The sequence below is a fragment of the Ambystoma mexicanum genome, chromosome 10, assembly GCF_040938575.1.
Source record: "Ambystoma mexicanum isolate Mex_15411 chromosome 10, UKY_AmexF1_1, whole genome shotgun sequence".
Taxonomy (NCBI): domain Eukaryota; kingdom Metazoa; phylum Chordata; class Amphibia; order Caudata; family Ambystomatidae; genus Ambystoma; species Ambystoma mexicanum.
Genome location: NC_090932.1, coordinates 972,567,081 through 972,581,324, shown reverse-complemented (window position 1 = coordinate 972,581,324; position 14,244 = coordinate 972,567,081). Strand labels below are relative to the sequence as shown.

Sequence of the window (14,244 nt, the reverse complement as noted above, 5' to 3'; positions counted from 1 at the left end):
TGGTGTTTCAATAGAACAGTAAAGACGTATTAATTAATGAGAACAAGACCAAAGTCATATCATTTAGTACCACAAAGCCCCCAGTATACTCATAAGGTGTAATGGAACAGGTAAACCAGTTTGACTATTTAGGTGTCAGGTTTAGCGGTGGAACGATGTGGGAACACAGTTGAAGAGAAGTTAACTAAACTTGGCCAGACAAGCAGGAGCTATTAGCTACTTTGAAAAAACGTATGGCATGAAAACATGTGATCCACTATGCGGATATATAAAATCCAAGTAATCCAGCCTGTTTGTATGGATCCAGAATATTGGTATTTTCCTGTATCCACCCAATACAATGATGGGACAATACAGTTAGAAAAAGACTATACCATGGAGCTCTCCCATTATCGCTATGCTTTTGCAACTACGGGAATAGAAAACCAAATCAGACTTCAATGTTTTTTGTACTGGGTTTGGGTATGAAGTGCTCCAGCAATAACAATAGTTAAGGAGTCAGCTAATAGTATTTTAAGTTGTCAGAAGGTTATGTTTCTTCCTTGGTTTAAAGGGCTTTGGGCCTCATTACAAGTTTGGCGGTAGCCTTGCCGGTCAAACAGGCAGGCTGCCGCCAAACTTGCAAATTATTTCGGCCCCTGGCAATGGGGAAATACAGGGCCATTACAACCCTGGCGGACCCTGTATTTCCCTATTGCCAGGGGCCAGAAACGTTTACTCCCCATTCCCATTGAGCCTGATAGGGCTCAATGGGAATGGGGACGTAGGATTCACTGGCACCATTCAGAATGGTGCCAGTGCATCCGACATGCTCTGCTCGCGTGTGCCTTTCCGCCCGCCAGGCCCGTCCTGGTGGGTGAAAAGGCACCCACTAGCAGAACTCGTACTTTGCATGTCCAGTAACTACAGTACCAGCTAGCTTACTGGTACCGTAGTTACCGGACCTGCAAACTTATAATGAGGCCCAAAGAGTACTTCATCATCCTGAGTTCTGGGCTATTCTGACATGTATAATGCCAGATAGTGCCAGGAAATGTAAAGAAGATTTGAGTTATGTTTGTTGAACGATTTGGTCTGAAAGCCAGCTGCAGGGACATTGCTAACAAATGTCATTACATCTAATTATGGACTTGAAAGTTATCTGGAATAACCACTATCATACTATATAAAACATACCAGTTGGGGATACAGTCATTAGCCACTTTTACTAACAAATGGTTTAGAGGAACTGTTTGGCCAGATTCCTGTCCCATTTATCAGGTTACAAGGGGAAATCTTAAACACGTTTTTATTTGCTGTACCAAGAGCCAAGGGAAAGATGGTTGCTACAATTATTTAAAAATCATAATATTCAAACACTTAGGGGTGTGATTCTTCCTGCCACATTATTGGCTAATTGTTACATTACACATTGTACAATGACATTCTTGAGTATACCCTGGATTATTAGTGTTAGCTCTCACCATGAATTGACTACTATAGAGAACTGTATGCAGTGAGAACATCTCAGTTGATGATATTAATAGTAAGGAGTACTCAATTGTTTTGAAACGAATTGTTAATCAGTTGATTTGCTTGCTCAAATGTCGTATCCAACTGTATGACTTAACATTTGAGGGACTTTATCAGGGTTGAATCTATTTACTGAACTGACGTTTGATGTTTGTGATTTTAGGAGTTTTTCTATTTATTGTATTTCAGTATTTGTGTGTGATTTCTGTATCTTTAATGGTTTTCTAACGAAATACAGATGATTTGATGGACTGATCGAAGTTGTGCCTCTGTTTGTTTGTAATTTTTAAAAATGCAAGTGAAGAGCCTGGAGCTCACGTGCCATCCTTTAATCAAAGTAATAAGGGACTTTTTTAAAGTTAAGCATTTGCATTATTATTGGTTCTAAGCATATAATCATATTACATGCATTTAGTAAACCATTATGTTAAACAGCAAATAGTAAGTTGTGCTGTGTGGTAATACATTCAGAAACTACTGCTACGAAATCTGTGCTAATGGTGTTCCATATAAAGATAACAAGACCACCATAACTTACACATCACTGTCACATATCCTTCAGAAATTATATCTGGAGCACATAACCTTTGGAAAGAAAATACAGTCTGGAACCAATTTCCAATTATGTTTTCTGTGCCGCTGATCATACTGACCTCTTCAGATGTATGAGTCCATGAGGTTCACAATGCTGAAAAAAGTACGATTGAAAAGTACGATAAAATGTGAATCAAACTCCAAGAAAACTGGTGGAATTTAAGTGATAAATATTACCAACAAATGGCAAAAAAACAAAGAAAGGGAGCAATGATACGGAAGCCAATAGACGGAATTGGATATTAAACCAATAGAACATAAGCAAATGGTACAGTTAAGAAGCGGAATAACCCGAAAACAAATATTATAGCTACTGCAGAGGAAAGGCAAGGATGGCTGAACAAATATTGACCGAGTACTTCATTTCAAGAAGTCAGCTGTGTGAACAGAATGTCAAAGACTAGTTTTTGGAAGCCCCTCAAAGGTCAAACGCAACACGTAAGGAAGTTGGACAGAGTGAACTAGCAATAATGCGGCAAGTGAATAGCAAAACTGGCAACCAACGAGAGAAAATGAGGCTATGTTTGGAAATGGGAATGTGGGGGAGAAGTGCATTCATACTGAGAGGTAAATACACATGTTAAAGAACAAGACATGATGTAAATCACACAGGACTTGTAATGAACATTTATAATATTGGTTGAATATATGCACCCTTTGTTGTCATAAGAAAGCCTGTGTTTTTACTCGTGATGAGGCCCATAGTGTTTTGACTTATCACTTCCCCAAAAGAAACATTGTTTGACCAAAGGTGGCTGAGATCAATTAATGGGGCTCTTTTTCAGTATACATCCCATAGCAGCATTGGCCATGCAAGAGGGATCAAAATAGAAACATATTTGATTTGCCTCATAGTATGTCATTTTCGGATATCGATCCGTTCAGCACAGCCAACCATTCCCTGCGGGAATATGCATGCCGGGGTTTATGTATATACTATCAAATGCATGTTTATTGATGAAGACATTGCTTTATGCAGGCATAACCCCTCTGCCTCCTCTTCACTGCCTCCTCCCATCTCTAAACCCAACGTGTGAATGCAAGGAGACCTACATGGCTTTAACCAAGGCTTTTGAGGCTGCTTATCGCCACTTGTCCTCTTTGATAGGCAAATGCACCCAGCACTGTGCAGAGGAGGAGGCAAAGGAGCGGTTGTTAGCCATATATTTAGAGAGTGTTAATATCTGAGAAAAATGCTGTTGTTTATTAAGCCATAAAATAAACTCACCATGTGATGGAGAATTTGGTGCAAAAAATGTAGTGTTTTCTATATACAATGGGCCTCATTATGACTCTGGCGTCCGATAATAGGCATTACAACCCCGGCACACTCGGTAATTGTCCATTCCGAGGTGCCAGAAAACATTGGCCTCAATGGGAATGGGGCTGTCTAATGCACCGGCACCATATGTGAATAGTGCCGGTGCATCCGTCATGGTCTTCTCGCAGGTGCCGGTCCACCCACCAGGTCTGCAACCGCGAGCAGACCTCATAGTTTGCCAGTCCAGTAACAATGGTACCGGCAAGCTTACCGTAAAATTACATATTATCTAGTCAGGTTTATTGGTGATGTCACGATTTCAAGCGGAAATGTAAAATGCCAACTAGAAACTTTCACAAAAAAGAAATGGAGGGGAGGATCAATGCCACAACTAATTCTCTTTTCCAGAATCACAACTTAAATGAAAAGAAAACTGCATAGCTGGTGAGCAGCGATTTTTACAGATGCTCCTGATGTTGAAAATGTGCCCCTCAGCCACAGCAACTGGCATTCAATTAAAATGCCTTTGACTTATCAATTGGGAAAAGGCCTTTTGTGCTGGGGGTGAGAAAGGGGAAGTGACTATGGGTTCGTACTATCCAAATCAGCAATGTCACTGGAGAGCAGAGGCTGGAGTAAAATCTAAAGAGTGGCAGTGGCACTGTACAGGGTAATTAGAAAGGAAATAATTAGTGATTTCCATAGTACTTCATATCAGATTGTTGAATACATACGATTTAAAACAACTGTGTACACATTATAGAAGTAGGTTTCAACACTACACTCATTCCAGAACACTTAAATCCAACAATGCTGCACTAGTACTAGTGTCCAGCCTCAACAGGAAATGGCAAGGAGGATCCTCTTTTTCAGTTCTGGCCATGAAACTGTGACACACCCTACCCAAACCTTAACATCTGAAAGAGAACCACCTGACTTTCAGGAAACAGCTCAAGACTTGGCTTTTCACCCACTTCTTTGAAAGGAAAAAATAATAATAGCAACCGACTAAAAACTGTGCACCAGAAACCTGGACTAATTTGAAAAAAAGCATTTTTCAAAACTCTTGGCACTGCCATCTGTGGGAAACCAAGCAGATTCATGGAACCTCTCCTGTGTGGCTCTGGTCTGCACCTTAAAACTCAGTGAAATCTACCACCAAGAGCCAGGAATTGACAACACTCTCACCCTCACTCTCCCCACCCTCATCCCTACACTAATTACTCACTAATAACATTTTTCATCATCCTTACACATCCCGCACCCCTACAGACGACCAACCTCCTAAATCTAGTTTACTGTCAATGACCTGTTAATTTTTGGACTCCACAATCCAGGGGCTGGCCATATGGCTAACCTGCCCGGTCAGTACTGGCCACAAACAACATAGAGATTTTCATATTGACACTCATGTATCGGGAACTTCTGACCTGCATCCATCAACACCAGCGGTTTCTGAATCTGCCTTCCCGCTATCCAACTAACACATCTTGCACTCTTGTCTTTTAGAGTCAAGTGCAGCGACGCAAACATTATTGGCAGAATAAAGACCACTTTATATCATATTACATTATTAGTTGCTGATGGTACTCACTTTATCAAGGATAAAGGGGTCAGTCATCCGAACTTGGGTATCAAACCCATGTCTTATGGCATTGTCATCTTCCCAAGGTGAGCATATTATGCTTACGTATCTGCCCTGCAAGTACTCTCTAACATCTAAAATGCCTAAATGTGTACATTAATAACACCTAATGTAGCCCAGCACTACACGTTTTCATTATGCTTTTGCAGAGAAATGATACCCCAGACTGGTGTATTACTTGTGCAGAGAGATTGTCAGTGCTAACCACCCTGAATCCCATGCATAATTGTGCAAACACACACAACGGATTGCCTGAACCAGTTCATTAATCAGACTTCAAAATGGAAGTAGATGCAGAGTGTTAGCCTGGGCAAGATTGTTTCAAGATTGTTTCCTTTTTTTTTTTTACTTTGGTCATTGAACTGGTTGAGGCTGCATACAAATCATGTCATTGGCATTTAACAGGTCCCTTTGTTAAATGGTTAAGCCTAAAATAGGAGAGCATAGGACATGAAGCTTAAAATCAGCACCTTTGTCTGTTTGTTTCCAGAGTGGTGTAAAATTCCATACATCAATGATCTGGCTATGACACATGCCTGAATGTCCATGTGCCAGAGAATGGTGAATCCATGTGCATTGCAAACAGATAATGCAGGTGCAGGTAATTTGACCCCTGTTCAATAAAGATATGTCACCTGTTGTGAAAGTATAGCCAGCATCTCACACAGCTAGGCCAGCCATGTTTCAGAGCTAATTTGGATCAAAACAGTGGTGAGATGAAGGGATGAGATGACCATTTCAGATGATTAGAAAACAACATGCACAAATGTTGCTCTGTATTACAGTATCCGTGATACAGATGAAGTGATAGGAGTCAGGAGGGGATCTCTCTGTCTCACTCTCTCATTTTCTTGTTAGCTGTGTATTGTTGTATTTGTTATGATTATTTGAACCTGAGGAAATATTCTGATTTGATGTAAAGAAAACAAAATACTGGAACTAAAATATAGTTTGTAACCATTTGCCTTACAAGTATCCAAAGTATAAGTGCATCCTATATATCAGAGGAAACAGTGACCAGGATGCCCACATTTAGGACCCCTCCCAGAATCCATTAGGTGTGTGGCCTTCACTAGCCTGTATGTGTTTCTACTTTAACACTTGTGTCTGTTCACTGCAAACAGAAGTACTGCCAAATACAATAGTTGTGGCTTTGGTACATGAAATTGACAGAGGGTTTGTGGGGCTCTATGGAAACTGTTGCAGTGGGAAGGAGAGCTGGCAGTGAAAAGCAGGACTGCAAAGGTAGATCTCGACGAGTCGCATTTCCTTTCTGGAGACCTGCTGCCTGTATTCATTAGAAGTATTGTTGGGGACCTCCTCTTAAATTCTTTGAGTTATTATTTTAAATAAAACAGAATATTAATGGTAAAACGGCTTGTTTTTCCCAGCGTGTGAGGTGGGATTGTTGAAGTGGGAATATTATATAAGCAGTATTTCTCCATAGTAAAGAACAAACCATGGGAAACATACATATAGTGCTTAGATAAATCTCATTACAATGATTCAAAATAACCTTTCCCGTTCAGCAAAATTTGCAAGCAGTGCATGGCAGCTCTCAATGCCACTTGGATGTCAAGTGTCTCAGCAATTAATTTCCTCTGTCTGGATTAACTTTATAATGCAGCAATTGTGTTTCAGAGGGGGCTGTTGTGAGTGGGGGGCTCGAGTACTGCTTTACATGCGGATGACACACTCATTTTGGTTAGGGCAGAGCATGCCATGACACATTGTGAGAAGCCTTTAAGTGGTATTGTTAAGAGAAAAATGCATCCATAAAAGTTGATCAAATGAAAAATATGGTTTTACGACCAGCTTAGAGGAAAGTGAAATGTAAATGTATGATTAATGGGCAGTGGCTCGAAAGACTGCCTTTCTTTGTACATCTGGAGACCAGGTTCTATCACATTTCAGAATAGATGACCCAGAATTAATAATAGCGCTAGTTCCCTGGAAATGTTCACAGGAGGTGTAATTAAGTTCAACCAGAGATTTGGCGGCACGTCTGTGTTGGTTCCGACAGAGGAATATAAGGAAAAGGCAATGTTCAGTAACTTGTAGGGAGCTGACCTCTGGCTCTATGTACAATTTCAGGAACTGGATAGCGCAGGTAACCATTTTTGAGATATTTGCTGCAGGTGGGACAGAGTAATCAATGCTCCCTCTACCTTGTGATATAGGAGTCCATGCTATCAGCACATGTGCTGCTCTGAAGCCTCTGTTGTTTTGGCTCTGATTGTCGACTAATCCTGCCTAAGGGCTTTTCATAATTATGTGTCTATGGTAAGGCCCATGGTTGGGAGCAGACAGTACCCTGGTTTATTTATATCAAATCAAAGCTTAAGTCTCTGGATTTTTAGTTTATATTCGGTTCTCTGGACATTAAATGAACAAGAGTCGGAAGACCCTTAGAAATGGCCGCCTGAGAGTTGAGAACGGCTGCCCAACGGGAAACCTTAAAGAATTCTGTTTTTGGGGTTGTTTATCTTCAGGCTAAGACTTGCAGACTGCTAGAAGCATATCTCGCTTGCTATTGTATTGCTGAAATGTGTAAGTTGTATTTACAATTAAGACTTGTTTGCCTCCATTTGTGGTCTTATGTGATCCAATGGGCAAACTACACATTTGATCAACTCTCTTCTCATTGATCCTGTGACCATGTTTCCCTTAATGACACCTCTAGGGACATCTGCCCCATTTACTGAAACAATAGGAGCATATGGTTACTTCGTGTATGTACGTGTGCTGGTGATAGGTTAGTTAATCCAGTTCACCTGTCAATTGGTTCTTCCTTGTACACGGGGTGGGGTTGCAGCATGCAGTCACTCAGTTTCCTTGGTGAGCATTGTGTATACATTTCAGATATTTTTAGGACTTTAAAAATCAGTGAGGCTTATTTGTTCATTGGGTGTTACATATTACTTGTCATATGTAATGTTTTATTGTGTTGTACTTGCTATGCCAACACATAAATGATCAACTGCTACTGCTGCTACTACTATTGCTACTACTATCTTCCAGATGTATGCATTTCTCCTGTACTCATATTGATGTCTACTGGGGATACTACTATTATCGCCTATTTGTTCTTCTTAAAAGTTCAGCAGCACCCTAGCATATACCCATAGACTCCATTGATCCCTATCCTTTCATGTGTATGTTCTTGTGCTTGGTCTGTGCCATCTATACTCATATCTCTTAAAGAGCCACATAGATGTCTTGCATCACAGAGTGAAGAAATGCAACTTTCAGTGAAGATGGATGTGGCACAGCAGAAAAATCATTAACATTAAAGAAGATATCAACTGTAAGTTCTGCATGGCACTGAATGGTGTGGTGTTAAAGAATGTTTAAATGTTCCATTAAGTTCGTATGTGCGGAAACTGTGAATGAAGCTGGCCAGAATGGCGCTTCCTCTGGTCTTGAAGCTCAGATTGCAAATAGAACCAAAGGCCATTTACAGTTCAATATCTTAGAAAATAAAGGTGCTATGTATTGACGTAGGGCTAGGTGATTTTACCAGGAATACCGGTACTAACAGTTTACAGCTGTGCATCCCAAGCTGCAGATCTTGATCTCAGGGCTGCTGGAGAATGGCGTTAGTTCAGGAAAAAAACAGCCCAAACAGGAACAAATTCAGGCATTCGAGGTGTTTGACTTTTCTTATTTAAAAGTAATTGGGCAAATGCAAAGATAGAGACACAGTATCAACGATGCTATGAAGCATCAAGTCTAATGGGTACATTTCTAAATGAGCCTATTGACCATTACCCACCTCATCAGATCAGATATTATGGTGTTTGGATGCATATATTTCAATGTCCATACATTGGTTAATGAAATGTCTGTCTACCTGGATACTGTTATCATGTGCTTGATGGCCCTCCAAACATAGAAGATGTGCCAATGCAACGAATGCTACTACATCAGGAAAAGTGCAATTGTGGGCCTCTCCCCCGAAAAAAGGGTGAGATGGGCTGCTTGCACAATTAATCTGGTGTCCCCTCATGCCCACAACTGGTGATCGCAACAATGCCACCTAGTGTAATCTTCAAAGTGAACCAGTCCTTCTTCATCGCAATCTCTGTCAACATAGGCTTGTGGGCTATAAATTCAGACATTCGACAAGTCATGGGAGACTAGTTTCCAAGCTATATAAAGTCTTTGGTCCTTTAATATCGTGCTTCGCAAAATTATGTGAGATCTACACAAGGTGTTTATTTTGCAATTTTGTTGGTAAATGTCGTTAACAAAAGTGGTGTTTCTCCTTGAACATGCAATTTATTTGTATGCACTTGTGCATGTCATTTTATAACAAGCACTAAAAGCTGCAGAATGTTGACTAGCAGTAGCCAAACTGGCTTGAAAATGAATTAAACAACCGTGGCATGAATCCGTTTCAAAGCTCACTTAAACTAATTAGAAAGATCTAAACCCGGATTCAGCTAAATCACATTGATATATGTGCTCGTGTTAATGGACCCGGCTCCAACTTTTTTTCCACATTTTTCTTTTTCATTTCATTACTAGTATCTTCCTTTGTTTTTTATTTTTATTTCAAGCAATTATATATATATTGTGAGGTTTGAGACATTTGTATCAAAACATCTAAATTCAGATTTGATCTGAGCAATAGTCGATAATGTTTTTAATTCATTTGACCAGTCACAGAAATAAGCTGAATGTGGTATTGAAAGGATCCATTGAAACTCACCTAAGTCGACGATTCTAAAGAGGTTTGACTGATTAAGACTATTATTTAAATGTTTTAAACCATGATTAGAGGCAAACACTTTGAGACTCACCCACCTAAAATCTTGACATTGTATGCTGTGGTCCTTGGTTATTGTAATACTCTGTCTCCGTATGATGGAGGTGGTAGTAAAAGGAAGACTCAATTTGCTTTGGAAGATAGTTTGGTGTTGTGTACAGAAAGCAGCCTGGCTTCAGAAACATGTATATGCATATGGTTTACTGACATTCATTAGAATTATAGATTGGTGGAGTCTGGTAGGAGTTAAAGGTGTAATTGTATTGAAAAAAGTAGCAAGTGGTTGTCTGTTAATCGACGGTGAGTGAAACTATTCTGAAATGGATTTTTGTTTTCATTAACATCCATAAAATTTGATAAGTGGAGGTACAGCTTTTTAGAAACCACCTAGAGTACTCAGAAGTACTTCATTATAATACCATGGCATAAGATTATCTAGTAGTGGGTTTATTCCCATATGTCAGTATTGTGGCCCTAGCTTTATTACCAGATACGAGTATTTTGGTAATGTCTCAGAAGTGTAGTTTGACCCAACAAAAAATGATTTAAAAAAAGAATTACAGGTATAAATCTATTTTTGCTGTAACATTATGTCCATTAATGCACTTGCCACAACCACCCAAGCCACATATGTCCACTTTTTGCCACAACAACTCATTTGAGGTATATGTTTAATAATGCCTTTTTCCTTCATTTGGTTTTTGCAATCCATAGTCAGAGTTTTTTTCATCAACAATTTACAAGAGCAGGCATAGAATATGGAGAGTATGAATATTCATCTAATCGACTTACCTGACAAGATGGAAGCCACTGCTGCAATTATGAAGGAAACAATCACCCCTGGTCCTGCCATCTCCTTAGCAACCAGTCCTGATACAACATACATCCCCGTTCCCACACAGCTTCCAACACCGAGAGAAACTAGATCCACCGTCGTAAGTACTCGGGCCAATTTGGTTCCATGAATTGTGGTACCTCCAGCCCCTTCCAGCATCGACTCCACAGGTTTTGTCCGTAGGATCCTGGAGTTGATTGCATTCCATGTTGCAGCCCACTGGACCCGACGTGGGTCCAGATATGAAAAGAAGCCACTCATTGTTTTAATGAGTGATCTAAGATCAGAGATATAACAAAACTTGTTCTGCAGGTTTCACAGGCAGGGATCAATACAACCCTCTTTACAGGCAGGAATAGGACAACAGAGTCAAACGCCTTTATCCATTCTAAGACCCATGTCAAGGTATGACATTGAAATCTTCCAGGAATGTTGGATCTTCCCGTCGAGACTAAATAAATACAGAATAAAAATGATTGTCATTGACATGCAAATACTCTACACTTTATGCAACTAACATAACAGGTATATTTTTAGAGCACATGTTCACCACAAGGAGCCTATCAACAGATAGCAAATGCTTATGGTAGCCCATCTCAATGGTACTCATTTTTGTTTCCTCGGATGGGTGAAGGGCTGAGTGGGCCTTCCAGGATTTGTTAATGTGACAATGAGGTGCAAAAATGCCACATGTATTTAAACATTTCTAAACATATCTATACAAAGGTAATTACTGAATGTTTAAAACTCAACAGTGTAAGACAATTATTTTAGTTGCATGTTGTTGTATTAATATGTTGTTCTGGTATTGATATGTTGGCCATACATATTCCAATGTGTGATACCTATCCATAGAATTGGAGGACGCAGAGTAAGCACTTGCACTATTATGGATAATATGTTCAAGTGGTATCTCATGTGTGACAAACATACTAAATATGAAAATAGTTAGATCATTACAGAATGCAGGCAACACTTCTTCACATTTCATGCTTACTTTCTCCACTTCACATGACAATTATGACTTAAGTGAACTTGTTTCATGTGATAAAAGGATACAAGAGTTTAATGATCTCAGACCTTTAAGAAATCATACATAGGGGAGATAAAATGATACAATTAAAATTGAATTTGATATAATTGCACCTTATTTTAAAGAATCTGGAACAACATGTGACAATTACTAAGGCACATTATTTTGTGACAAATGATGGCAATCAAATGTGACAGTCCAATGATTACAACATGTTCTTTATTATAGTCAAATATTGACTGTGTCACTTAAAACGTTTAATTATTTTAAAAACCATCAGACTTTCCAAACAATGTATACTGTGTGAGAACTCCATTTTACCTGGTGACATCAATTGTAAGCATTTTCATTAGCACTACTAACATCTGTTATTTGGTTGTGTAAACCTATGGCTACTCAACATTTTTCAAGCTAGTATAAGTATTAGGGATTTGTGCTGAAGACACATTTTTAAACATCACATATTACATGCATTCAACCATTATTAACACCAACACTGTTTTTTTAAGAAAGGTACTTCAACTTCATAAAACATTATGATCATAGTGTCCCACAAACAAATCCAGAGAACTATACAATGGAACACATGTTTGTCTATATGACAGTTTAGAAGAATGTGTTGCCTTGCTTTTAAGGTAAAGACACATAGTTTTCCTTTGAGAAGGTAGTTTTGAAAGAGTGTGTCTTATTTTTCTGCCGCTGTTTGTAGGGAAATGAAAGGTTCTTGCTGAATGAATAGTTCTACAGCTTATTGTGTCATTTTGTGATTTTATAAAGGAAGTCTGACAAGAGTTAAGGAAATGAAGCTTGACTAATTTGTAGATGAATTGTCATCAATTGTTTCAATTTTTTTAAGATACATATTGTGCTAAATCCATTTGAATAGGTGTCTTAGCAAAGTTGTGTACACCAGACAATATGATTTCGGGAAGAACAGGCTGTTGTATGCTTTGTTCACAAAAAATAAAACTGCATTAGAAATGTAATGCAACAACTTTTCTCCGACATAGAAACCAGCATTTGTAAAAGGAACACGTTTCTGGAATCTCTGTGCCGAGATTGGTGTGTGTATGCTGCTACAGGGCTGTTTTTATGCTTGTTGACAGATGAATCCCAGGAGCTAAATAAACTACAAGCCAGCCAGAACCCAAGCACCACATAAACAGTTCCTTCGGTGCAATTAAGGACTTTATTGTTAAGCTGTCTTGCATCTATCCAGGCAGCATGTTTCATTCTGGCGTTTCATTGGAAGGATTCCATCAACTGTGTATTTCAGTTGAATGCTGTGCTTGCCCATAGTCTAGCTGCTTTTGTATAACATATCCTCCACGTGCATTGCAGCACACTCACAGTGATAATATTTGCGGAGGAACAAAGGGGTGTAAATGTTTTTTTAAAAGCAAAACAATTGGGTGTTTTTCGGTTTTACTTGTAATCATAGCGTCACTTTAACAAAGTTTTTCATTGAATTTCATAGCTTATTATTAGTGCAACTTAACCATAACATTCCTTTAAAAAAAAAGTCATGTAATTTTATGTGTTTTTATTAGTGCAACTTAAACATAACATCCCTTCAACAACGTTTTTTCAGTGAATTTCATGGGTTTTTACCAGTGCACTCTAATTTGCTACAACTTACTAGTATCATACTTACCCCAATATAACTCCATGTTCTCCAATTTAGAAACGTTCACCTTAAAACTCTGCCATTCCCCGCCTTGTAACACTTCTATACACATTTTGCGATTTGTTCCACTGTTTCTGTGTCAATAGACGTTCGCGAACGTCTGACGTCATCGCAGAGTTTTCGGACAGTGTCACGTGAACATGCACTCAAGCACGCCATGATGAAGTGTCTGCGAATGCATCCGCACTTCATGAACAGGTCCGTGCTGCGCAAACAGTTCTGAAGCTCAAAATGTACCCTTGCACAGCCCCTATACCTATTCTTACTCATTATACATTAACAATCTAGCACACAGAACATACTTCGAAAAATATTGGGCAAACTGCTATTTATCTTAAAAATGGCATCAGCTATCATCATCCCTCCTCCCCAAGAGCCACCACCACCAGCTGGAGGACCTACACAACGAAAGAAGCATAGTACTTCAAAAGACAATCAAGAAGACCAGGAAGTTGAGGTAGAAGAAGTGCCTACCTATAACACCCAGAGAGAATAACGGGTGTGGCATTTCTTTAACACTGTTGGAAATGTGCCAAAGGCTAAAGCTACCAAAGTGAACTGCACTGAGTGCAACGTTGTACTCAGTCGCAGACAATTTGGGCAGTACTCCTATTGTACCACCTCCATGGAACTAATAGACTGTCTTCCTCTACCTCTTCTTGCTCAACCAATACTGTAACCACACAGCCTACTTCTGTGGGACACAAAATCCCACCAGCTACCTTGCAGGCAATAAAATAGGCTGCTGATCCATATCTTTCAAAAACAACAGTACTCTGTATATAGTGCAACACACCACTCTGCCAAGGGGGAGCAATTTCAAAGTGCTTTAGAAGCTGTAATCAAGCAGCATGAGAAACACTGCTTTCTACTTTAGATTTAACACACGTGCAACATCTTCCCTTG

General features: G+C 39.4%; 1 protein-coding gene across 2 annotated transcripts in view; it reads right to left on the bottom strand.

The window, feature by feature from the left end:
• Nucleotides 1–14,244, bottom strand: part of SLC7A14 (solute carrier family 7 member 14) — a 724,481-nt gene that overhangs the window by 404,739 nt on the left and 305,498 nt on the right. For both annotated transcript variants that reach the window (XM_069618764.1, XM_069618763.1), the window contains exon 3: nt 10,576–11,069. In XM_069618764.1, coding sequence (XP_069474865.1) covers nt 10,576–10,879 — 304 coding nt within the window. In that variant the 5' untranslated portion in view covers nt 10,880–11,069. The remainder of the gene's footprint in view (nt 1–10,575; nt 11,070–14,244) is intronic.